The sequence below is a fragment of the Salmo trutta genome, chromosome 36 (genome assembly GCF_901001165.1).
Source record: "Salmo trutta chromosome 36, fSalTru1.1, whole genome shotgun sequence".
In the NCBI taxonomy this organism is placed as follows: Eukaryota; Metazoa; Chordata; class Actinopteri; order Salmoniformes; family Salmonidae; genus Salmo; species Salmo trutta.
The window spans coordinates 15,986,947-16,014,287 of record NC_042992.1 but is presented as its reverse complement, the minus strand read 5'-3'; the positions used below and the strand labels follow the sequence as shown (position 1 = coordinate 16,014,287).

Sequence of the window (27,341 nt, the reverse complement as noted above, 5' to 3'; positions counted from 1 at the left end):
TGTAGGTGCTTGTTTCAGGTTGTTTTATCTTGTTCTTGATACCATGTCTTGTTTTGTTGTAGGTGCTTGTTTCAGGTTGTTGTATCTTGTTCTTGATACCATGTCTTGTTTTGTTGTAGGTGCTTGTTTCAGTTTGTTTTATCTTGTTTTTGATACCATGTCTTGTTTTGTTGTAGGTGCTTGTTTCAGGTTGTTGTATCTTGTTCTTGATACCATGTCTTGTTTTGTTGTAGGTGCTTGTTTCAGTTTGTTGTATCTTGTTCTTGATACCATGTCTTGTTTTGTTGTAGGTGCTTGTTTCAGGTTGTTGTATCTTGTTCTTGATACCATGTCTTGTTTTGTTGTAGGTGCTTGTTTCAGTTTGTTTTATCTTGTTTTTGATACCATGTCTTGTTTTGTTGTAGGTGCTTGTTTCAGGTTGTTGTATCTTGTTCTTGATACCATGTCTTGTTTTTTTGTAGGTGCTTGTTTCAGGTTGTTGTATCTTGTTCTTGATACCATGTCTTGTTTTGTTGTAGGTGCTTGTTTCAGTTTGTTTTATCTTGTTTTTGATACCATGTCTTGTTTTGTTGTAGGTGCTTGTTTCAGGTTGTTTTATCTTGTTCTTGATACCATGTCTTGTTTTGTTGTAGGTGCTTGTTTCAGGTTGTTGTATCTTGTTCTTGATACCATGTCTTGTTTTGTTGTAGGTGCTTGTTTCAGGTTGTTGTATCTTGCTCTTGATACCATGTCTTGTTTTGTTGTAGGTGCTTGTTTCAGGTTGTTGTGTCTTGTTCTTGATACCATGTCTTGTTTTGTTGTAGGTGCTTGCTTGTTTCAGGTTGTTTTATCTTGTTCTTGATACCATGTCTTGTTTTGTTGTAGGTGCTTGTTTCAGGTTGTTTTATCTTGTTCTTGATACCATGTCTTGTTTTGTTGTAGGTGCTTGTTTCAGGTTGTTTTATCTTGTTCTTGATACCATGTCTTGTTTTGTTGTAGGTGCTTGTTTCAGGTTGTTTTATCTTGTTCTTGATACCATGTCTTGTTTTGTTGTAGGTGCTTGTTTCAGGTTGTTGTATCTTGTTCTTGATACCATGTCTTGTTTTGTTGTAGGTGCTTGTTTCAGGTTGTTGTATCTTGTTCTTGATACCATGTCTTGTTTTGTTGTAGGTGCTTGTTTCAGGTTGTTGTATCTTGCTCTTGATACCATGTCTTGTTTTGTTGTAGGTGCTTGTTTCAGGTTGTTGTGTCTTGTTCTTGATACCATGTCTTGTTTTGTTGTAGGTGCTTATTTCAGGTTGTTGTATCTTGTTCTTGATACAATGTCTTGTTTTGTTGTAGGTGCTTGTTTCAGGTTGTTGTATCTTGTTCTTGATACCATGTCTTGTTTTGTTGTAGGTGCTTGTTTCAGGTTGTTGTATCTTGTTCTTGATACCATGTCTTGTTTTGTTGTAGGTGCTTGTTTCAGGTTGTTGTATCTTGTTCTTGATACCATGTCTTGTTTTGTTGTAGGTGCTTGTTTCAGGTTGTTGTATCTTGTTCTTGATACCATGTCTTGTTTTGAGGTGTTTTGACTGATATCATGTCTAAGCTAATATGGCTCAAATTCACTAGCAAGCTAACCAACTGTAACGACGTACAGTATTTGAGAGACAACAAGTGCTCATTGTGCAAATGTATTCATGTTCCCAATAAACATTCTAAACTAAAGATAGTTGACATGTTGTCAACAGTCTAACCAACCCGTCTGTTTTGCCCCATAGTTGCACACAAGCCGGTTTTGTTGCTAAAAAAGCAAGCCGTCTATAGTGAAGCCTGGTAGAGACGGTACTTACTGTACTTTACTGTTTTTACTGAAAACTTCACCATGCTAAACATGTCCTGTTTAGATAGACACTTCACCACGCTAAACATGTCCTGTTTAGATAGACACCTCGCCACGCTAAACATGTCCTGTTTAGATAGACACTTCACCATGCTAAACATGTCCTGTTTAGATAGACACCTCACCATGCTAAACATGTCCTGTTTAGATAGACACCTCACCATGCTAAACATGTCCTGTTTAGATAGACACTTCACCATGCTAAACATGTCCTGTTTAGATAGACACTTCACCATGCTAAACATGTCCTGTTTAGATAGACACTTCACCATGCTAAACATGTCCTGTTTAGATAGACACCTCACCATGCTAAACATGTCCTGTTTAGATAGACACCTCGCCATGCTAAACATGTGCTGTTTACAAAGACAGCTCAGCAGTCAGATAGCCAGTAGACACCACTATTTTCAACAGTCACTTTGACTTTTAACCTTTTCTCTTTCAAAAGAAAATTAACATGAAAGACAACAACAATACCCTCACCGCGGGCCAAGAAAGACAACAACAATACCCTCACAGCGGGCCAAGAAAGACAACAACAATACCCTCACAGTGGGCCAAGAAAGACAACAACAATACCCTCACAGTGGGCCAAGAAAGACAACAACAATACCCTCACAGCAGGCCAAGAAAGACAACAACAATACCCTCACAGCAGGCCAAGAAAGACTACAACAATACCCTCACAGCAGGCCAAGAAAGACTACAACAATACCCTCACAGCAGGCCAAGAAAGACTACAACAATACCCTCACAGCAGGCCAAGAAAGACTACAACAATACCCTCACAGCGGGCCAAGAAAGGAAAGAAGACTCTAAGTTAGAGTCACAAGCTTACAGTAGAGAGCAGCCGCAGCATAAACTGTATACAGTTATAAAATGGAGCGCAACAGTTGCCAAAGTATGCACAGCGTACAGGAATGCTGCATGGGGCCCTCTCCCAGCGAACAAAGACAGCACAGTCAGCCTCTTTCCTCTCAGTGCTATAGCTACCACATCCGCACATCATTAGTTGGAAAATTCCTCATATATGCTGTCATTTTATTTTCTTCATTGCTGTTACAGGCAAGGCTTTAATATCCAGATGCCATTAACCTCCCCACTCCCCCATTCCCTCACCCCCAATCATTCCCCCTTTTCTCGACCTGAACCGTGGCCAAGAGCCCGTCAACAATTAACACAGATGGGGCCTGAAGTGCAGGGGGTGCGCTGCCTAGCTGGCTGGCTGTAGGGGTTACACAGGAAATACCAAATAAAACGTTCACTGTGCATTGTGCTCTCCACCGCTGTGTGTGTGTGTGTGTGTGTGTGTGTGTGTGTGTGTGTGTGTGTGTGTGTGTGTGTGTGTGTGTGTGTGTGTGTGTGTACACTGTATGTGTGTGTGTGTGTGCATGTGTTCTGCTTGTGTGTGTGTGTGTGCGCGTGTGTTCTGCTTGTGTGTATACTGTGCGTGTGTGCATGTGTGGGGGTGTGTACTGCTTGTGTGTATACTGTGTGTGTGTGCATTCATATCCTCGTGCGTGTGTTTGGGGACAGCCCTCTTCTCCCGCTGCAGTTGGAGCATGGAGAGAGAGGAGAGGAAGAGGGAAGTTTTCCTTTTTCCGTTGAGGAGATATCTAAACATTCCCAGAGAGGGCTGCACGTGCTCTGCTGCATGATGTGTGGGGTTTTTCCCTTTCCAAACTAAGCTGAGTTGTTGCCTGAGTGTCTGTCCAGAGTGGAAGCACATTGTCTGGCAGTGAGAACATAAAGGACTGGAGTCAGACAAAACCTTCCAATGAGATTCATCCTTGGCTATGACTGAGAAATTCATATTAAAGCTTTTTATTTTTTCCTCAATTCTCACACAGTAGTGGATTAGACCGACGTCAGCTGTTGAGGAACTGGGTCTCAAGAAGACATGGAACATACTGATAAATGTATTGATTACTTATCATTACTGGAACGGCCATGAAATTCAAGATAGGGTCACGGGGAATTCAAAAAAGTGAAAACAGAAAGCACTGAGTTATTGCATAACTCATCTGACTGGCTTCTAATCAAAATTTGAATCCTAAAATGACTAAAAGTGGTGAGTATACGGTAAGTGGTTTCCCCACCCACACTCATATTTCAACTGAAATGTGTGCAATCATGCTTACTTAAGAGGTTTTCACACTCAAACTGACGTCATCTAATTCAACACTACTTGTTGTGGCGCCGCGCAGCGCAAGGCCACAATGTCAGACAGGAAAAGTGGAGCCTGGTCCCAGATCTGTTTGGTCATTGTCACAAAGCTGGCAAGAGGGCACAAACAGATCTGGGACCAGGCTACACTTTTTGCGCTGCACGGCGACAACAAGTTGTGTTGTTGTCGTGGGAGTCATCTGGAGTCTGTCACTTCCTGCCCGGCCAATGGAATGAATTCCTCATGTTGGCAACACCTAGCGACCGACCAGCCAACCACTTCTCGGGTCAGCTTGCTGCTTACACCCACTGGCTTGCTTGCTAGCCTGACTCATTCTGAATGTTCCCAGTATCTATGTGGAGAAACATACCCCACACTAACACCTGTATCTATGTGGAGAAACATACCCTACACTAACACCTGTATCTATGTGGAGAAACATACCCTACACTAACACCTGTATCTATGTGGAGAAACATACCCTACACTAACACCTGTATCTATGTGGAGAAACATACCCTACACTAACACCTGTATCTATGTGGAGAAACATACCCTACACTAACACCTGTATCTATGTGGAGAAACATACCCTACACTAACACCTGTATCTATGTGGAGAAACATAACCTACACTAACATGTCTCTTCACCCTGGGTATTACAACGACCACCGTTTATTTTGGTAGCTGCAAATATGTATCAACAATCAGTGGGAATGAAGCAATGCAGTGCACATGATGCTTCCCTGAGAGAGAGAATGTGTGTGTGTGTGTGTGTGTGTGTGTGTGTGTGTGTGTGTGTGTGTGTGTGTGTGTGTGTGTGTGTGTGTGTGCCTAATTCCATTCATGGGACAATCCAGTCAGTCTGCTTCCCATTATAATGACTGGCCGTGGTATGAATGGATGGACGGACAGGGAAACCCCCACAGGCCGAATCAATTATAATAATGAGCCACTATATGGTTCTAAATATGCCTTGAGGAAACAGACCATTAGGAGTTCGTTCTGGTGTGGCCAAAGCGTCTTGCGGCGGGGGACAAGATCTCATAGCTTTTGATTTAGGGACCAAAATACATAAAAAATAAACATGTTTTTTTCCTCAATGTGCTGCATGTGCTTGTGAGAAAAGCAAAAAGTTGATAATCCTCAGTTTGATGGGAGGAAAAAGGACATGGTTGTCTCTTTTCCTCTTTCCTAAGCCATCAGCTTAACTCTGCAGCTTTACACATCGGCTTGTCACTCAGAGACAGACAATCAGGTGTCAGGAGGCTGAGGTCATTATAAAACAATAAACAAAGCATTGGACCCCCAGCTACTCCCAGGGTCAGCCTGATCTGCACCTCCGCGCCACCCGATGGGTGGTCCCTGAGTCCCCCTTTCACTCAAGGGAGGAACTGTCAGGGGGCCTCTGAGGGATGCAGCGATCCCATCACACACACACACACACACACATACACACACACACACACACACACACACACACACACACACACACACAAACACACACACACACACACAACACACACACACACACACACACACACACACACACACACACACACACACACACACACACACACACACACACACACACATAAAAGAGAAGTTCAATTGTCATAAACCGTCAACTGCCTTTCTGAATTAGAACAGTTTCAGTTGAGGAAAGAAAAATCCAAAAGAGGCCCTTTTTGTACCTTATGCAAATTCAGCTCTCATACACTCTGTAAGAAAGAAGAATATGAATCATATTGATTCATATCCTGACTGTGATGGAGACAGAACAGACACATCTTCTATTCAGAGACAGCATTTCTCAGTGCCCTGGGTAGTTTGGAATGAGTCAAGCGGAGCCAGGTGTGGTATTGAGTTGTATGTACCTGGGCTGCTATAACTGTGCCCCTTTATAACTAGACAGGCCACTCTCAGTGTGTTGGTAACTGGTGGCTACCATCCTTTATCATCGCACAGAAAGGGACAAATCCTACTGTGTGTGTGTGTGTGTGTGTGTGTGTGTGTGTGTGTGTGTGTGTGTGTGTGTGTGTGTGTGTGACTGTGTGACTGTATGTGTGTGTGTGCATGTTAGCATGCCTGAGTGTGTGTGTATGGGACATATGTGTTTGAGTGACTGTGTGTGTGTGTGTGTGTACTGTGTCTCTAACTGTGAATGAGTTATGTTTTTGCATACTGAGTGAGAGCACAGTCACGGCAGGGCATTCTTTATCTGAGCCAGAGGAAACATCACTGGGGAGGGAGATAGGGGGATTCCATACACACACACACATATACAGGAACAGTAATCTGGAACCCCCCCCCCCACACACACACACACACACACACACAGGATCTGTATTTCTGTCACCGATGCCTAAGGTGGATTCCCAGGTGAATTTCCAGAACAGAAGCTCTAACTGTCAACCTAACAAGATGTGACCGTGCCCCGTATATCATAAAATAACTAACTGTCAACCTAACAAGATGTGACCGTGCCCCGTATATCATAAAATAACTAACTGTCAACCTAACAAGATGTGACCGTGCCCCGTATATCATAAAATAACTAACTGTCAACCTAACAAGATGTGACCGTGCCCCGTATATCATAAAATAACTGAAAGCAGCAAACAGAACCCCAGAGGGAGACCACAGCATGACTGAGTCTGGCCAGGCCAGGTACACATTGGATGACACATCTTAACTTGACTGTCTGTTAACATTTAGAAATGAAACAACAATGCCTCCCATGGACATATTTGGCCATCTTTACTTTGTATAAGTAATATAATAATATACATATTTGTATATTCACATCACTATTCCCACAGATAAATGAATGTCCTCAGTTAATCCTGAAATACCCTTGTTAAGGTCTGCTAATCTAATAACGTCTCATCTCTCCCTGCTCCCATCCCTTTCAGACCTTCTCCTTCTCTCTGTCATCCTCTGTCCTGCTATCTCTGGACATCAGAGCCCAGTGCAAGACAGTCCCACTTCAAAGCCTTGATGGAAGAAGGGTAGGAGGAGGAGGAGTAAGGGGGGATGGTATCGCTGACTCAATCTCTCTCCGTCCCCCCGCCTAGCTCCCTCCCTCACTGTCTATTTCATCCTTGTCACGTCCACTTCAGGGATTCCTGAGACTTGCGTCTCTTCAGCCCTTCCTTCATTCTCACTCTGCACACCCCATATCGTTTACTGGTCTTCTCTCTGCCGTGCCGGCTGGTGCCCTTTCAGTGCCCGCTACATCACATTAGCCGCTTTTCATCTGTGTCCCAGGAGACCATCCTGCCTTCTCTCTGTCTCTCTCTCGTTCTGTCTCTCGTTTTGTCAGTCTCTCTCTCTCTCTCTCTCGTTCTGTCTGTCTCTCTCTCGTTCTGTCTCTCTCTCTCTCTCTCTCTCTCGTTTTGTCAGTCTCTCACTCTCTCTCGTTCTGTCTCTCTCTCTCTCGTTCTGTCTGTCTGTCTCTCGTTCTGTCTGTCTCTCTCTTGTTCTGTCTGTCTTTCTCTCGTTCTGTCTGTCTCGCTCTCTTTCTGTCTCTCTCTCTCTCTGTCTGCCTGTCACACTCCCCGTTCTACCTGAGGGATTCCAGACTTCAGACTGACACCAGAAAACGCTCTGTCTGCTTCCCAAATGGCACCCTATTCCCTTATAGTGCACTACTTTTGACCAGGAGCCATAAGACCCACTGTATATAGGAAATAGGGTGCCATTTGGAACACAGGCTATGTTTTACTGAGCTGGTCTACCAATGAGAAGAGAAGTATCATGAGTGGGAGGTGAGCGTGAGACTATAAAACATTGGGACATGAGGCCATAGAACATCTCAATGTCTTGATGAGAGAGAGAGAGAGAGAGAGAGAGAGAGAGAGAGAGAGAGAGAGAGAGAGAGAGAGAGAGAGAGAGGCCACTGGGTAAAGGGTGACTTCGTCTCAGCATCCCAAATGGCACCCTATTCCCTTTAGTGCACTACTTTTGATCTGGACACTATGGTAGTGCACTAAAAAGGGAATAGGGTGCCATTTGGGACGCACCCACACATACAGTAAATGGAAGTTCACCCAACTGGAGAAATAAGAGTGCACCAACAGACCGATAGCAGAGGAGCAGAAAATTAGATAAAGATGGACAGAGAGAGTAAAGGAGAGAAGGAGGGAGGAGGAGAAAAAGAGGAAGATCAGGTTTTCAGAAGAAGGGCCTGAAGCCAGTCGTTTGTCTCAGAGGATCAAGTATTTTGTGTTGGAGAGAGCTGAGGGAGATATTCTTTAAAAAATATTCTTTACATTGGGAAGTAACACACACAGTCCCAATACATAACCTCTGTTCTGCCATCTCTGTTATCTAATTACCTAATATTAACCAGACGTATGCTGCTTGAGACTATGGGGTCTGGCTAGTGAGACTGTAGGAAGAGGAACCAGGCTAGCTATATGTAACAGACTTGTGTCAAGTATGTGAAATATTTTTGGAGGTTTGGTTTTCCATGTATAATTGAACCAATGGAATAGTCCAAAAAGTGCAACCCAAGGAAAATCAAGCACCTCAAATACTTTCCAAAAAGTATTTGACTTAGTCTATTATATATCCTTTAGCCAGAAACTGTTATAACCTGGTATAACCTGGTATAACCTGGTATAACCTCATACCTAGGCTATTGTGAACAGCGCATATAAGCCTGGTACAGCAACGATTCAAAGTTAGCCTTAGTTGGAGTGACCGTAGAATTATATGGGATTGACCTTACTAAGTAAAATATTTATCATCATTTAATTATAGCGAATCACACAACTGCGAGGCATGGCTCTGTGGTTGAGGTGTGCTAGCGTACGGGGAAGGGTTAGGGGGAAGGTGTTGTGGGAGATGATTGGTTGATAGATTAATCCAGTGTTAATTTCGTCAACAAAAATAATGACTAAAATATTCACCAAATACCTATTTTTCTGTGTTCATTTACGAGACTATAACTAACTAAATAGACTCAGAAAAGACTATAACTAAACAAAAAATATGTTTCATATCAGTTGACTATGACGAGACTAAATTATTTCTGTGACTAAAAACTGACTACAATAGTTTTTTGGAGTGGTTGAGAGTTTTTCAGTGGTAAGTACAATTAATATTAGCAGAAGAGACACGCAGCGCGGTTCCGTTCAGCGGTGGGAAGGACGCACCACACCCGGCACACACAGCCTAGCCTACATCAGCTGGTGAGCTGCGGGGAAGCAAGCGTGGAGTGTGGGCAGACAAGCTTCGCTCCGCCTCCTATTACACATCACGCAGGCTACTTCCTTGCTTCCCCGTAGCTAACCAGTCACCGCCAGCCTTCTAGTTAGCTACCCTTTGCCTGGTCAAGCTGCTTTACGAAATTAAAAACGATAGCAGCATTCAGTTTAATAGTAAAACAACAGTCTAGTTATCTTTTTCTCTCCCTAGAGTTTAGAAAAGTCTTTAAATTTGTAGTCTTGCTCAACCCTCACACTTTCCCCACTGCATTTCATAGCCAGGTTCTGTAGCCAAAGTACTAGCCAAGTCTCCCTCTTTTCCTGGGAGAAACGACTTGATTTGGCGCTACATTTTAGAATAAGGCTGTACGTAACAAAACGTGGAAAAAGTGAAGGGGTCTGAATACTTTCCGAACGCACTGTATGTTTCAGCACATGGACGTCAGTGATTTGTTTACTATAGGTTAATGAGGCAATACAAATGTGATATGATTAAAATGTGACAAAAATTAAAGGGCATTTAGTTGACTAAAATGGCCCAGTGTTTTCATAATTTTGACAATAACTAGACTAAATAATTATTCAAATGACAAAAATGTGACTAAGACTTAATGATATTTTAGTCAAAATGACTAAGACTAGACAAAATCTAAAAAAAGAGTGCCAAAATGAACACTGGATCAAGCCGGTTAAGTCAATGCCTATGCATGGCTCAACGAAGGCAAAGTTTGACGCATTGGTCCAATGTTAAAATGCTCACCACAGAGGTCAGGGCCATCTGAAAGCTGTATATTCTGGGTGTTTTAACAGTTTATAACAGGTTTATAACAGGTGTATAACAGTAAGGTTCTCACCACAGAGGTCAGGGCCATCTGAAAGCTGTATATTCTGGGTGTTTTAACAGTTTATAACAGGTTTATAACAGGTGTATAACAGTAAGGTTCTCACCACGGAGGTCAGGGCCATCTGAAAGCTGTATATTCTGGGTGTTTTAACAGTTTATAACAGGTTTATAACAGGTGTATAACAGTAAGGTTCTCACCACGGAGGTCAGGGCCATCTGAAAGCTGTATATTCTGGGTGTTTTAACAGTTTATAACAGGTTTATAACAGGTGTATAACAGTAAGGTTCTCACCACAGAGGTCAGGGTCATCTGAAAGCTGTATATTCTGGGTGTTTTAACAGTTTATAAGAGGTTTATAACAGGTGTATAACAGTAAGGTTCTCACCACGGAGGTCAGGGCCATCTGAAAGCTGTATATTCTGGGTGTTTTAACAGTTTATAAGAGGTTTATAACAGGTGTATAACAGTAAGGTTCTCACCACGGAGGTCAGGGCCATCTGAAAGCTGTATATTCTGGGTGTTTTAACAGTTTATAAGAGGTTTATAACAGGTGTATAACAGTAAGGTTCTCACCACGGAGGTCAGGGCCATCTGAAAGCTGTATATTCTGGCAAGACCGAAGTCGGCCAGTTTTATCTGTCCTCCGCTGGTGACCAGGATGTTCTGGGGTTTCAGGTCCCGGTGAACCACACGGTGTGAGTGCAGGAAGTCCAACCCCTGCAGCAGCTGGTACATCATATCCTGTTAGGACAAACGGACATTCAGACACAGTCTTAACAGGTACAACATGACACATGGACACTGAAAAAATACACCTGATATCCCTGGCAGAGGGTTCAATGGTTCAGCCTCATTGGTTTCTCTTCTAAATCAACCATCAACAGACCTCAGAACACTGAAAAGTCCCACAGAGAGAAGTTAAATCACTGAGGCCTTGTAGGCAGTGTAGCAGCCTGTCCACTAGGAAAAAAGAGAGCGTGTCCCTTTAAAGCCTTTGTGTGGCAGATGCTGATAACTGACACGACTGTGGAGAGAGAGCAGAGCAGGAAAGACATGTTGCTGTGGGGAGTAGTTCTTATCTGTGTTCCAAATGGCACCCTATTCCCTGTAAGCCCTGGTCAAAAGTAGTGCACTACAAAGGGAATAGGGTGTCATTTGGGATGCAACCTTGATCTGTTGGTGGTGGGCCTCTCTCTCTGCCTCCTTCCCTGCCCACCCTGCAGCTGTCTGGGCCGAGCTGAGGAGGATTGATCATTGTAGATCCACTAGTTCAAGCTGTAGCCAAGGACGGCCCCACAGGCCCCACAGCGGCCCTAATACCCACAAGCACTCAGTCCAGGGAGAGAGAAAGAAAGGAGAAAGAGAGAGAGAGAGAGAGAGAGAGAGAGAGAGAGAGACAGAGAAAGAGTCTGAGAGGAGGGATAAACGGCCATTTCCTCATTCTGGTGGAAACTCTCAGCCCAGCCACAACAACATAAGGACTGAGGGTGATAGTGGCAGTGGGGGCTGTTTGAGTGATAGAGACAGAGAGATTGGGGCAGATTAAAAGAGAAAGAGAGGGAAATAGAAATGGAGAGGGAGAGAAAGAGGGGCGCTTTCACAGTTGCGACATGAATCGGCCTGCTGCTGGGGTTGCAGCAGGCGGCGGTGCGGCGTACCCCCCCGAAACCCGTCGCCAAGACCTCACAAGTGACATGGACCTGGGCCCGCGCGGGGCTCCATTCACTGACCCTAGCAGCTGGTGAGTGATTAAAAGAGCTGAAACAATGAGCTGCACACTCAAGAAGAAAACATTAGCAAACGGCGCGGGGTGACCAGGGTCGAGGGGAGGGGACTAGAGCCTCTCACAATGCACGGAATAGGGACAGGACCCTGGATGTGTGTCTGTGTGTTAGAGAAGATACAGGGCAGAGGGAATGTGTGTGTGTGGCAGGCCAGAGAGCGTAAACAGGCCTTCCTTTTTGAATATCCATCCACCCATGACCTAGCAGGTCAACAGACAGGGGCAGAGGCAGTTATTTAGGGAGCTGACACAATGGCACCGCCCCCATGAGTTCCTCTCTGTTTGCTTTAAATGGCCATTTGCGACATGTTTCCTTTCAACAGCATTTCCTACAAAACCCCAATTATCTCAGAAGTGTGACTCGAGGACAAATATACAAACAACAACCATGCCCCCTCTATGCTCCATCTCCTCTCTCCTGTTTCAGTTCATTCATATAACAGTCATACATGATGCAAGTGAAGATTCATGATGCAGAGTTCATCCATTTTATTTGCAAATAGCAGTGAATAGCTTGTAGGGCTGGGGATAATGTCAAACTATCAGACTGACATTAATATCTAATCTCCCATCTGCAGATAGTATGCAAAAAAACCTGACTTGATGCAAACCAATGTCACAGGAGGTGACACAGAGCAACAGGTTACCCAACAACCTAACCGTCTATGACAGCAGTTCAGCCAGAGAAAGCTGGCTAGGAAACACAAGGCAAGCGACCAAAGCCCCCCCAAAAAGAAGAGTACCCAAGAAAAAAAGACCTGAAAAAAGTAACCCACATAAAAAACAGTCAAAACATTGCTTCTCTGAGTGCAGCCCCTTTTCTCATGCTAATAAGCAAGAGGCGGCCATATTGTTTATTGTAGCTGGGCACAATACAGGACATCTGCCAGTTAGCGTTAGTGTAATTCCCTCCCTATGCTTCATTAACCAGCCTTTTACAGGCCTGGAGACGGGGGACAGATGAGGGTTCTGGGGGGGGGGGCAGCGTCAGACCAGTCGTACTCCCCAAGGCAGGGGGAGAGAGACCGGCCACTTGATGTCCTTCCAGCTCATTTGATTCCCGGGGTCTCTTTCATCAATTACCATGCAGTGGGTCTGACTGGAGGCCTGAAAGGGGTCAGGAGGAGTGGATGGACAGGCTGGGCGAGGGTGAGATGGGCAGTGGGGGTTGGAGGGGTGGGCTGGTGTGGGCTGGAGGGGTGGTCTGCAATCTGGTGTCCTCTGGTCTGGAGGGGTGTAAATGAAGTAGTTGGGGGGCCGGGGTTTGCAGTGTCCACTGTCATGGAAATAAAAGGGACGGTGCCGCTGTCATCATGCACTTGATCGTTATCCATTGTCCCTCATCCCTCCAGATGCTGTTTGGATGTTGAGAATGAATGGGGGAGATCTCACTCCCACCCAACAAGTGGTTTTCCATGCTTGCTTTGGAGTCTATGTGGTTCGGCTGAGTATGCCTCGATGGTAAAGCTTGCTTCAACAATACATATCCAGTCGACTTGATCTTACATGTCTGGCTATTCCACAAAACAGTTGCATTTTGAAAAGCTACACTGATGTACAGTATATGAAAACACCACCCACAGGGTTCACGTTAGCTCATAGACCATAAAGCTGACCATTTGCTGTGAACAGACAATAGTCACAAGGTTAGCACTAAGGTCTATTAAATATCATCAGGTCAGCTCTGACACCTATTACAGTCATCGCAACATTAAGCCCTTTATCAGGAAGCGGAACACAACACCTATCTGATTGACAACCTTAGAGAAAGAGGAGACAGGAATCCCATTGGGAAATACTTTTTTCAGGTATTTTTTTCTTGGGTACTCTCCCCAAAGCCAACACCTCCTTTGGCCGCCTTTCCTTACAGTTCTCCGCTTCCAATGACTGGAACGAATTGCAAAAATCGCTGAAGCTGGAGGCTCATACTTCCCTCGCTAACTTTAAAAATCAGCTATCTGAGCAGCTAACCGATCACTGCAGCTGTACATAGCCCATCTGTAAATAGCCCATCCAATCTACCTACCTCATCCCCATATTGTTTTTATTTACTTTTCTGCTCTTTTGCACACCAGTATTTCTACTTGCACATCACCACCTGCTCATCTATCACTCCAGTGTTAATTTGCTAAATTGTAATTACTTCACTACTATGGCCTATGTATTGTCTTACCTCCTCACGCCATTTGCACACACTGTATATAGACTTTCTTTTTTTTCTATTGTGTTATTGACTGTACGCGTGTTTATTCCATGTGTAACTCTGTGTTGTTGTTTGTGTCGCACTGCTTTGCTTTATCTTGGCCAGGTCACAGTTGTAAATGAGAACTTGTTCTCAACTAGCTTACCTGGTTAAATAAAGGTGAAATTAAAAAAATGTAAAATTAAGAAGAGGAACATATAACGCCCCACCCAGCAGACTTTCGACCAATCTCGTTCATGTTGTCATGCTGCGTCACGCGGTTGCTAAGCTAATCTTCATGCAATTCTCAAAGTCAGGGTATGAATCAAGAAACCTGCTTATTTTCCTTGAAAGTATGTAATGTCACTATTCCAAAACTATATGATATGATAGAGAACAAAATAATTCTCTCATATCTCGGAGAAGATTTGTAATATTGCACCCAATTGACTCCCATTCACTCTTTGAAGGAGAGCTCTACTTGTCCCAGAATTGCACCATGCAGCTCACTGACGACGCATGGGCAACGTGCACAACGCTTCCCATTTCCTTAAAAGTCCTCAATCAGACAGCCCAAAATGTGTTCGCATTCGGTGAAGGGTTGAGGAGGTACTCAGATCCAGACTACGGTTAAGAAACACAAGCTGCTTTACGAAATGAAAAACAATAGCAGCATTCAGTTTAATAGTAAAACAATAGTCTAGCTATCTTTTTCTCTCCCTAGAGTATAGAAAAGTCTTTAAATTTGTAGTCTTGCTCAACCCTCACACTTTCCCCACTGCATTTCATAGCCAGGTTCTGTAGCCAAAGTACTAGCCAAGTCTCCCTCTTTTCCTCAGAGAAACAGCTTGATTCTAGCCCTTATCATTCATGTATTGGCGGACTGCATTTTACACATTGGTGACTCAGACATGGATTCAAGCACAGGGGACTTGGAACTTGATTCTGACTCGAAGTTTAGTGACTCAACAGCATCAATGGGCAAAACAGTCATTATTAGCTCCAGTTCAAAGTCATTATCCCCCATTCTACTAACATCAGAAGCCTCCTCCCTAAGTTTGTTTTATTCACTCCTTTAGCACACTCTGCCAACCCTGATGTCCTAGCCGAGTCTGAATCCTGGCTTAGGAAGACCACCAAAAATCCTGAAATTTCTATCCCCAACTACAACATTTTCCAACAAGATAGAACTGCCAAAGGGGGCGGAATTGCAATCTACTGCAGAGATAGCCTGCAGAGTTCTGTCATAATATCCAGGTCTGTGCCCAAACAATTCGAGCTTCGACTTTTAAAAATCCACCTTTTCAGAAACAAGTCTCTCACCGTTGCTGCTTGTTATAGACCCCCCTCAGCCCCCGGCTGTGCCCTGGACACCATATGTGAATTGATTGCCCCCCATCTATCTTCAGAGTTCGTACTGTTAGGTGACCTAAACTGGGATATGCTTAACACCCCGGCCTTCCTACAATCTAAGCTAGATGCCCTCAATCTCACACAAATGATCAAGGAACCTACTAGGTACAACCCTAAATCTGTAACCATGGGCACCCTCTTAGATATCATCCTGACCAACTTGCCCTCTAAATACACCTCTGCTGTCTTCAACCAGGATCTCAGTGATCACTGCCTCATTGCCTGCGTCCGTAATGGGTCCGCGGTCAAACGACCACCCCTCATCACTGTCAAACGCTCCCTAAAACACTTCAGCGAGCAGGCTTTTCTAATCGACTGGAAGGATATTGACCTCATCCCGTCAGTAGAGAATGCCTGGTTGCTCTTTAAAAGTGCTTTCCTCACCATCTTAAATAAGCATGCCCCATTCAAAAAAAAATTAACTAACAGATATAGCCCTTGGTTCATCCCAGACTTGACTGCCCTTGACCAGCACAAAAACATCCTGTGGCATTCGGCATTAGCATTGAATAGCCCCCGCAATATGCAACTTTTCATGGAAGTCAGGAACCAATATACACAGTCAATTAGGAAAGCTAAGGCTAGCTTTTTCAAACAGAAATTTGCATCCTGTAGCACTAATTCCAAAAAGTCCATGAAGAATAAGAGCACCGCCTCCCAGCTGCCCACTGCACTGAGGCTATGAAACACTGTCACCACTGATAAATCTACGATAATCGATAATTTCAATAAGCATTTTCTATGGCTGGCCATGCTTCCACCTGGCTACCCCTACCCTCACCAACAGCTCTGCTACCCCTGCAGCAACTTGCCCAAGCCCCCCCAGTATCTCTACTTGCACATCATCATCTGCACATCTATCACTCCAGTGTTAATGCTAAATTGTAATTATTACGCCTCTATGGCCTAGTTATTGTCTTACCTCCCTACTCTTCTACATTTGCACACACTGTACATAATATTTTTCTATTGTGTTATTGATTGTACGTTTGTTAATGTGTAACTCTGTGTTGTTGTTTTTGTCTCACTGCTTTGCTTTATCTTGGCCAGGTCGCAGTTGTAAATGAGAACTTGTTCTCAACTGGCCTAACTTGTTAAATAAAGGTGAAATAAAAAATGTAAAAAATACTTCTGGAAATCAGCATGGCTGCGGCATCTTTGGAACGTTAATGACAATGGCAATGACATGACCGAGTGAAGGAGGTGCAACCCATACTACTTTGCCAATACTTTGCAGCACCATCTGGTGATTGTGCTTCTCTCTCTCTCTCTCTCTCTCTCTCTCTCTGCGCTTGTGTGTTTCTGTTTTGTGTGTAATGTGCAATATCTATGTAGGCCGAGTTAGGAATTTGTTCTATATTATTGTTAATTGTTCTATATCATTGTTATATATGTTTGTTATATTCTTCTGTTGGGAAGAGAATAGGATGTTATGCAGGAAAATCTGTTAGGATAAGGTTATGGGTGTTTGTTCACATGGAAGTCAGTGATTTATATTTACTATAGATTAATGAGGCAGTACAAATGTGATGCAATAGTTTGTGTCGGGGGCTAGGGTCAGTCTGTTATATCTAGAGTACTTCTCCTGTCTTATCCGGTGTGAATTTAAGTATGCTCTCTCTAACTCTCTTCTTTCTTTCTTTCTTTCTTTCTTTCTATCCATCTTTCTTTCTTTCTCTCTCTCTCGGAGGACCTGAGCCCTAGGACCATGCCTCAGGACTACCTGGCCTGATGACTCCTTGCTGTCCCCAGTCCACCTGGGTGTGCTACAGCTCCAGTTTCAACTGTACTGCCTGCGGCTATGGAACCCTGACCTGTTCACCGGACGTGCTACCTGTCCCAGACCTGCTGTTTTCAACTCTCTAGAGACAGCAGGAGCGGTAGAGATACTCTGAATGATTGGCTATGAAAAGCCAACTGACATTTACTCCTGAGGTGTTGACCTGTTGCACCCTCTACAACCAGTGTGATTATTATTATTTGACCCTGCTGGTCATCTATGAATATTTGAACATCTTAGCCATGTTCTGTTATAATCTCCACCCAGCACAGCCAGAAGAGGACTGGCCACCCCTCATAGCCTGGTTCCTCTCTAGGTTTCTTCCTAGGTTTTGGCCTTTCTAGGGAGTTTTTCCTAGCCACTGTGCTTCTACACCTGCATTTCTTGCTGTTTGGGGTTTTAGGCTGGGTTTCTGTACAGCACTTTGAGATATCAGCTGATGTAAGAAGGGCTATATAAATACATTTGATTGATTGATTGATTGATTGATTGATTGACTAAAATGTGAATAAAATGAAAGGGAATTTAGTTTACTAAAATGGCTCAGTGTTTTCATCATTTTGACAATAACTAGACTAAATCATATTCAAATAACAAAAATGTGACTAAGACAATGATATTTCAGTCAAAATGGCTAAGACTACATTTAAAAAAAAAGAGAGCCAAAATTTACACTGGACACATGTGCTGCCCTTCAACAAGCCTGAACGCTTTCTGATGTTTGGGAGTTCCATCCTCTCTGTTCCTGTCTGGGCCAGGGCAGAAATATTCCCTGGATACTCTGCAAAAAACAAGGTCCACATACGGTGCCTTCGGAAAGTATTCAGACCCCATGACTTTTTCCACATCTTGTTACGCTACAACCTTATTCTAAAATTGATTTAAAAAATATTTTCCTCATCAATCTACATACAATACCCCACAATGACAAAGCAAAAACAGGTTAATAGAAATGTTTGCAAATTTATAAAAAGTTAAAAACTGCTGAGACCCTTTGCTATGAGACTGTAAATTGAGCTCGGGTGCATCCTGTTTCCATTGATCATCCTTCAGATGTTTCTAGAACTTGATTGGAGTCCACCTGTGGTAAATTCAATTGATTTTGACATGATTTGGAAAGGCACACACCTGTCTATATAAAGGTCCCACCGTTGACAGTGCATGTCAGAACAAAAACCAAGCAATGAGGTTGAAGGAATTGTAGTGCTCCGAGACAGGACTGTGTTGAGGCACAGATCTGGGGAAGGGTGGCAAAAAAATTCTGCGACATTGAAGGTCCCCAAGAACACAGTGGCCTCCATCATTCTTAAATAGAAGAAGTTTGGAACCACCAAGACTCTTCCTAGCGCTGGCCGCCCGACCAAATTGAGCAATCGGGGGAGAAAGGCCTTGGACAGGGAGGTGACCAAGAACCTGATGGTCACTCTGACAGAGCTCCAGAGTTCCTCTGTGGAGATGGGAGATCCTTCCAGAAGGACAACCATCTCTGCAGCACTTTACCAATCAGGTCTTTAAGGTAGAGTGGCCAGACGGAGGCTACTCCTCAGTAAAAGGTACATGACAGCCCGCTTGGAGTTTGCCAAAGGGCATCGAAAGGACTCTCAGACCATGAGAAACAAGATTCTCTGGTCTGTTGAAACCAAGATTGAACTCTTTGGCCTGAATGCCAAGTGTCACGTCTGGAGGAAACCTGGCACCATCCCTAGGGTGAACCATGGTGGTGGCAGCATCATGCTGTGGGGATGTTTTTCAGCGGCAGGGACTGGTAGACTAGTCTGGATTGAGGGAAAGATGAACGGAGCAAAGTACAGAGAGATTCTTGATGAAAACCTGCTCCAGAGCGCCCAGAACCTCAGACTGGGGTGAAGGTTCATCTTCAAACAGGACAATGACCCTAAGCACACAGCCAAGATGATGCAGGAGTGGCTTCGGGACAAGTCTCTGAACGACCTTGAGTGGCCCAGCCAGAGCCCGGACTTGAACCAGATCGAACATTTCTGGAGAGACCTGAAAATAGCTTTGCACCGACACTCTCCATCCAACCTGACAGAGCTTGAGAGGATCTGCAAAGAGTAATGGGAGAAACTCCCCAAATACAGGTGTGCCAAGCTTGTAGCGTCATACCCAAGAAGACTCAAGGCTGTAATCACTGCCAAAGGGGATTCAACAAAGTACTGAGTAAAGGGTCTGAATACTTGTAAATGTGATATTTTCAGTGTTTTTTTATTATAAATTTGCAAAATTTGTGTAGATTGATGAGGGGGAAATTTACATTTTAATCCATTTTAGAATAAGGCTGTAACGTAACAAAATGTGGAAAAAGTCAAGGGGTCTGAATACTTTCCGAATGCACTCTATTCATAGATCTAATGAGTACAATTTACAATTCAACTGAGAAGTTGCCCCTAGACACTAAAATCTGTGTTTGTGTTTCACCCTCCAATGGGGAAGGGTATTAAGTGAGGGTAATCTGATCCAAGATCTGTATCAATCCCAGCAGTAACGTCAGACTCACCTTGATAGTTTCAGGTGGCACCCCAGGATCAGGGGCTTTCTCTAGGTATGTGGTCAGGTCCTGGTCAACATGCTCAAAGACCAGGGTCAGCTTGGTCTCGCGGTCGGTCCGAGACACAGTACACACGTCAAACAGTCTGCAGAGAGAGAGGCAGAGGAGGAGAGTGAATACTGCTGCTTAGCATTGTTATGTGAGTCTGATATTATGATAACAGTTATATAAAAGTCTAATCTATAAAATGCTTATAAAGGGTTTATAAAAGGTTTGTTTGTAGTTCATTAACCCGAGTGGCGCGGCGGTCTAAGGCACTGCATCACAGAGCTAGAGGCGTTACGACAGACCCTGGTTCAATCCAGGGCTGTATCACAACCGGCCGTGATCGAGAGTCCCATAGGGCGGCGCACAATTGGCCCAGTGTCGTCCGGATTAGGGTTTGGCCAGTGTAGGCCGTCATTGTAAATAAGAATTTGTTCTTAACTATCTTGCCTAGTTAAATAAAGGTGTAAAAAAATAAAAAATATAATAAATAAATCAGCAAATCGGTGTCCAAAAATACCGATTACCGATTGTTATGAAAACTTGAAATCGGCCCTAATTAATCGGCCATTCCGATTAATCGGTCGACCTCTAGCTAGGGCCATTCCCCCCAGAAATGTCCGGGAACTTGCAGGTGCCTTGGTGGAAGAGTGGGGTAACATCTCACAGCAAGAACGGGCAAATCTGGTGCAGTCCATGAGAAGGAGATGTACTGCAGTACTTAATGCAGCTGGTGGCCACACCAGATACTGACTGTTACTTTTGATTTTGACCCCCCCTTTGTTCAGGGACACATTATTCCATTTCTGTTAGTCACATGTCTGTGGAACTTGTTCAGTTTATGTCTCAGTTGTTGAATCTTGTTATGTTCATACAAATATTAAGTTTGCTGAAAATAAACACAGTTGACAGTGAGAGGACATTTCTTTTTTTGCTGAGTTTACATTGTTATTCCTCTAAAGTTAAAGACTGATGATTTATTGCACTTATAACCTCTATTGACATATTTTTTATTTAATTTAACCTTTATTTAACTAGGCAAGTCAGCTAAGAACACATTCTTATTTTCAATGACGGCCTAGGAACGGTGGGTTAATTGCCTTGTTCAGGGGAAGAACAACTGATTTTTACCTTGTCAGCTCGAGGATTCAATCTTGCAACCTTACAGTTAACTAGTCCAACGCTCTAACCACCTGCTTTACATTGCACTCCACGAGGAGCCTGCCTGTTACGCGAATGTAGTAAGAAGCCAAGGTAAGTTGCTAGCTAGCATTAAACTTATCTTATAAAAAACAATCAATCAATCATAATCACTAGTTAACTACACATGGTTGATGATATTACTAGTTTATCTAGCCTGTCCTGCGTTGCATATAATCGATGCGGTGCGCATTTGCGAAAAATAACTGCCATTGCTCCAACGTGTACCTAATCATAAACATCAATGTCTTTCTTAAAATCAATACACAAGTATATATTTTTAAACCTGCATATTTAGCTAAAAGAAATCCAGGTTAGCAGGCAATATTAACCAGGTGAAATTGTGTCACTTCTCTTGCGTTCATTGCACGCAGAGTCAGGGTATATGCAACAGTTTGGGCCGCCTGGCTCGTTGCGAACTATTTTGCCAGAATTTTACGTAATTATGACATAACATTGAAGGTTGTGCAATGTAACAGCAATATTTATACTTAGGGATGCCACCCTTTAGATAAAATACGTAACGGTTCCATATTTCACTGAAAGAAAAAACGTTTTGTTTTCGAGATGATAGTTTCCGGATTCGACCATATTAATGACCTAAGGCTCGTATTTCTGTGTGTTTATTATATTATAATTAAGTCTATGATTTGATAGAGCAGTCTGACTGAGCGGTGGTATGCACCAGCAGGCTCGTAAGCATTCATTCAAACAGCACTTTCGTGTGTTTTGCCAGCAGCTCTTCGCAATGCTTCAAGCATTGCGCTGTTTATGACTTCAAGCCTATCAACTCCCAAGATTAGGCTGGTGTAACCTATGTGAAATGGCTAGCTAGTTAGCGGGGTGCGTGCTAATAGCGTTTCAAACGTCACTCGCTCTGAGACTTGGAGTAGTTGTTCCCCTTGCTCTGCATGGGTAACGCTGCTTCGAGGGTGGCTGTTGTCGATGTGTTCCTGGTTCGAGCCCAGGTAGGAGCGAGGAGAGGGGCGGACGCTATTCTGTTACACTGGCAATACTAAAGTGCCTATAAGAACATCCAATAGTCAAAGGTATATGAAATACAAATCGTATAGAGAGAAATAGTCCTATAATTCCTATAATATCTACAACCTAAAACTTCTTACCTGGGAATATTGAAGACTCATGTTAAAAGTAACCGCCAGCTTTCATATGTTCTCATGTTCTGAGCAAGGAACTTAAACGTTAGCTTTTTTACATGGCACATATTGCACTTTTACTTTCTTCTCCAACACTTTGTTTTTGAATTATTTAAACCAAATTGAACATGTTTCATTATTTATTTGAGGCTAAATTGATTTTATTGATGTATTATATTAAGTTAAAATAAGTGTTCTTTCAGTATTGTTGTAATTGTCATTATTACAAAAAAATATAAAAATAAATTGGCCGATTAATCGGTAGAGACTTTTTTTGGTCCTCCAATAATCGGTATCGGCATTGAAAAATCATAATCGGTCGACCTCTAGCCCTAGCCCTCACCATCCGATCCAACAGGCTCTTCGCTGGCCATGGCAGAACACTGAAATTCCTGTCTTGCAGGATATTACGCACAAAACGAGCAGTATGGCTGGTGGCATTGTCGTGCTGGAGGGTCATGTCAGGATGAGCCTGCAGGAAGGTTCCCACATGAGGGAGGAGGATGTCTTCCCTGTAACGCACAGCATTGAGATTGCCTGCAATGACAACAAGCTCAGTCCGATGCTGTGACACACCGCTCCAGACCATGACGGAACCTCCACCTCCAAATCGATCCCGCTCCAGAGTACAGGCCTCGGTATAACGCTCATTCCTTCGACGATAAACACGAATCTGACCATCACCCCTGGTGAGAGAAAACTGCGACTCGTCAGTGAAGAGCACTTTTTGCCAGTCCTGTCTGGTCCTGCAACGGTGGGTTTGTGCCCATAGGCGACGTTGTTGCCGGTGATGTCTGGTGAGGACCTGACTTACAACAGGCCTACAAGCCCTCAGTCCAGCCTCTCTCAGCCTATTGCGAACAGTAACTCGGTGTAACTCGGGCAGTTGTTGTTGCCATCCTGTACCTGTCCCACAGGTGTGATGTTCGGATGTACCGATCCTGTGCAGGTGTTGTTACACGTGGTCTGCCACTGCGAGGACGATCAGCTGTCCTTCCTGTCTCCCTGTAGCGCTGTCTTAGGCATCTCACAGTACGGACATTGCAATTTATTGCCCTGGCCACATCTGCAGTCCTCATGCCTCCTTGCTGCATGCCTAAGGCACGTTCACGCAGATGAGCAGGGACCTGGGCATATTTCTTTTGGTGTTTTTCAGAGGCAGTAGAAAGGCCTCTTTAGTGTCCTAAGTTTTCATAACTGTGACCTTAATTGCCTACCGTCTGTAAGCTGTTAGTGTCTTAACGGCCGTTCCACAGGTGCATGTTCATTAATTGTTTATGGTTCATTGAACAAGCATGGGAAACAGTGTTTAAACCCTTTACAGTGAAGATCTGTGAAGTTATTTGGATTTTTATGAATTATCTTTGAAAGACATGGTCCTGAAAAAGGGACATTTCTTTTTTTGCTGAGTTTATTCTCACCATCTATGACAAACCATATTTTTCCAGTGCAAACTGCCTTCTGAAATATGGAGAAAGAACACTTGATAGGATCTCTAGTATCATTCCAAACCTGAGAGAGATCTAATCTATTTAAATCATTAAGATTCAGTTAGGGAAGAAATTCCTTTATAGTGTCAGGTAACTGTCCAGGCTAGTTTAACTAACAGTTTGAAAGAATGCGAGCAATGCTTTCACCTACTGGGGCTTTGTTGGCTAAACGAAAGGAACCAATCTGAAATGACTCCTTACTCCTGAATGATCAACATTTTGGCAACATGATCTCCTAGCCATTATTCCAGTGAAATTACACTGCTTTAGAGTATGTGTGGAATGGTACAGTACAGTAACCACAACAAGATCACTTGAGAGTTGAACACCTTGTCAAAGAAATTGAATTGGAATTCTCGTTCTTAAAAACATGCAACTTCAACCTACCAGGGTTTGAATCCAGGTCTCGTACATGCCACAAGACCCCTTAGCCCGCTGAGCTAAAGCCTTAGCCAATACATTTGGGAGCAAATGCAACTCTTCAGGTCTAAGAAAAGGTGACTCATCAAGCGAACGTAGTTATGACCTATCTCCTTCAGGCATGTTTTGATTTCTGACCACAAAACTAAACCTATCCTTCAGCCTCTATCCTGACAATGCCAATGATAATGTTGTAGCTACATTATATGACTTTTACGAGGGAAACCCTTGGCGACTCCTGAGCATCCAACACAATACATCAACTTGTGGTTGTATTTTTACAGGGAAACAAAACGAGCCCAAACATCCAGATTATTCTGGCAGTTGTGTCAGGGGCAAGCTTTGGTGAAAAGCCTAGAGAAGACGGCCAGTGTCTTCCTCAAAGAGCCGAGGACCACAACAAACATTCCTCCAGGAGCACCACGGCAACGCGTGATGCGCCATGGCAACTGAAGCAGGAACTGCCCATGACTAACCACCAGACGTTGTTGGAGCAGCATCTCTCACCACGGCAACCAACTAGTGTGTGAAAGGAACATGGATGGAATCTATCCACTCACTGACATCGCTCTATCATTATTTCAATGGCACTATGGGGCCAAGACGGTCTGAATGCCACATTGCGTTCATGCAGTAATTCTTATATTTAATTTTAAATATTTAATATTTACAGTGAAATCCATATTTCAATTTCTTCAAATATTTCGAAAGTCAACAGCACTGCAGTAATAACAGTAAAATTGCAGTTCATGTCTGTGTAATCTCTGTGAATTGTTTTGAAGTAAAGCATGGGAAAGCCGCCCCACCAACTCTTAAGGAAGGTAGTCCTTTTCTTTCTATGCACCGCGCCACGCCCCCCTTGTACTGTTATCAAAGGTTTGTAAGGAGGGATTCTTTCAAAGTATTATAACCATACGCCCATGATGTCACAGAACGAGCGAGCCTCCTGGTTGGAAACGCAAGGTTAAACGCTCCTCAGAACCGTTATTGTTCTGCTACAATGCAGCCTCTCGCCAGACACTGAACATATGGGATGACTAATGGGCGTCATTCTAAAACATCCAGGGGTTGGCAGGCCTGTAGTTACACAGTAGGTCCAGAATGCATCCTGCTCAGTGTCAGCTCGCTCCCATGCTGTTTAGCTTTACAGATATAGACCAGACCAGACCCCCTTTGGTGTGGATTCAAACTTGGGCTTATGTATACATTCTTAGAGAAAAAGTGCTATCTAGGCCCTAAAAGGGTTCTTCAGCTGTTCCCATAGGACAACCCTTTGAAGAGCCCTTTTGGTTCCAGGTATTACCCTTTTGGGTTACATGTAAAACCCTTTCCACAGAGGGTTCTACGTGGAACCCAAATGGGTTCTACCTCAAACGAAAAAGGGTTCTTCCTGGAACCAAAATGGATTCTCCTATGGGGACAGCCAAAGAACCCTTTTGGAACTCTTTTTTTCTAAAGGGGTAGGGAACCACAACTTTACAGAATAGACAGATTAGATGCATACCATAAAGAATAGAGAACAGGGCACATTTTGTGTCGTCATTTCATGAAATTCAATCTGGGGAACCTTCGATACGTGGAATCTCAATTGAGAATCTATTCATTTATTCACTTTAAGAGAATAATGATGCACTTTGAGGCTGTGGTGGGACCAGCAGGGCATAGAATAACATTTGTATTATTAAAACGTTTCCATTAAGCTTTTAATCCAAAAGCACTCAAAAGCTAAATGGCAAGGTTAGACCTTGAGCAGGGCCGGTAAATGACGTGGTTTCCCTGACGGACCGAACTGACCTCCAAACTGACCCATGGGAGTCTACAGCTGCAAGCATAACAACCTTTTTATGTTGTCTTGTGGCCTGGATGACTAAAAACAACACAGTTTATATCCCCAACTCTTGTAGGATACTGGAATGGGGCAAAATCAGCTGAATACAGTATCTCTTCTTTCTTCTTATTCCTTCCTAACAGCAGTTCATTGACTTTTCTGGGAAATTTCACTCTAACCAGCAATGGGAATGACTTTTCCCATGACTAATCTAGTGAACAGACATCACCCAAGAATGTCTGTCACAGGTACTGCACACAAATAAATCTATCAAGTTGTATTACCACAGTTTGATCCATAATACCCATAAATCCTAGCGGTCAAAAAGGAAATGGTTCCAATTATTTTTCCACCATTCATTTTTCCCCATAGGGGATTTTAGAAACACCTAAAATAAGGGCTGTGTTTCGTGTAGGCTTACCCTGGTGTGATGTTTTGATAACCATGTAAATACCTCTAGGACAAGGTGACTTTTATCAATGTTTTCGCCTGGATTTACCCCTCAAAAATGAAATGCTAATTACCTGACATGATGATCTCGGCGAGACTGCCGAATCGAGGCGAAGGTAAGAATCTCTGGATTAACTATCTAATGGTATGTACATTTAGTAATAAATAAATTATCAACATTTTTCTCAATTGACAATTCTGTGAACTGTCTTGTGCAAGTTTTAAATTGACACAATACCTGTTAGCAAAGGTTTCAGCTGGAGATGACGTGCAGGAGCTTGCAGGGATTTGTAGTCTTGCATGATGTCTACTTTGATTCTAATTAGCATTTTCGAATCTGAGCGTAAATAGAGCCGAATATATTGATAAAAGTCACCTTGTCCAAGAGAGATTTACATGGTTATCAAAACATCACACCAGGGTAAGCCTACAGGAAACACAGCCCTTATTTTAAATGTTTCTAAAATTCCCTATGGGGAAAATGACTGGTGGAAAAACAATTGGAACCATTTCCCTGTTTGACCGGTAAGTATTATGACACCTCCACTGTGGGGCCCTATAGAAACACCAGTATCAAAAGGTGTTTATAGTTACAAAAGTACAACTTTTCCGAATGTCATTAAGGCAACAGGGTAAGACGGCAGGGTAGCCTAGTGGTTAGAGAGTTGGACTAGTAACCAAAAGGTTGCAAGTTCAAATACCTGAGCTGACAAGGTAAAAATCTGTCGTTCTGTCCCTGAACAGGCAGTTAACCCACTGTTCCTAGGCCGTCATTGAAAATAAGAAGTTGTTCTTAACTGACTTGCCTAATTAAAAATAACTCCATAAACCTCTGCAATACATCCCAAGGAGGCAGATACTGTATATCTGACATTATATAGATGTATATCTGACATATGTAAATTATATACACTGAGTGTACAAAACAGCATAACATAGACTGACCAGGTGCATCCAGTTGAAAGCTATGATCCCTTATTGATGTCACTTCAATCCA

At 43.3% G+C, this 27,341-nt stretch overlaps 1 protein-coding gene across 1 annotated transcript in view; it reads right to left on the bottom strand.

Moving 5' to 3' along the window:
- LOC115175534 (cyclin-dependent kinase 6) overlaps positions 1–27,341 on the bottom strand; it is a 69,743-nt gene that overhangs the window by 40,040 nt on the left and 2,362 nt on the right. Inside the window, exons 3-4 of the mRNA XM_029734823.1 lie at positions 19,764–19,899; positions 10,664–10,831 (exon numbers count right to left, since the gene is read on the bottom strand). Of these exons, the coding sequence (XP_029590683.1) occupies positions 10,664–10,831; positions 19,764–19,899 (304 nt within the window). The remainder of the gene's footprint in view (positions 1–10,663; positions 10,832–19,763; positions 19,900–27,341) is intronic.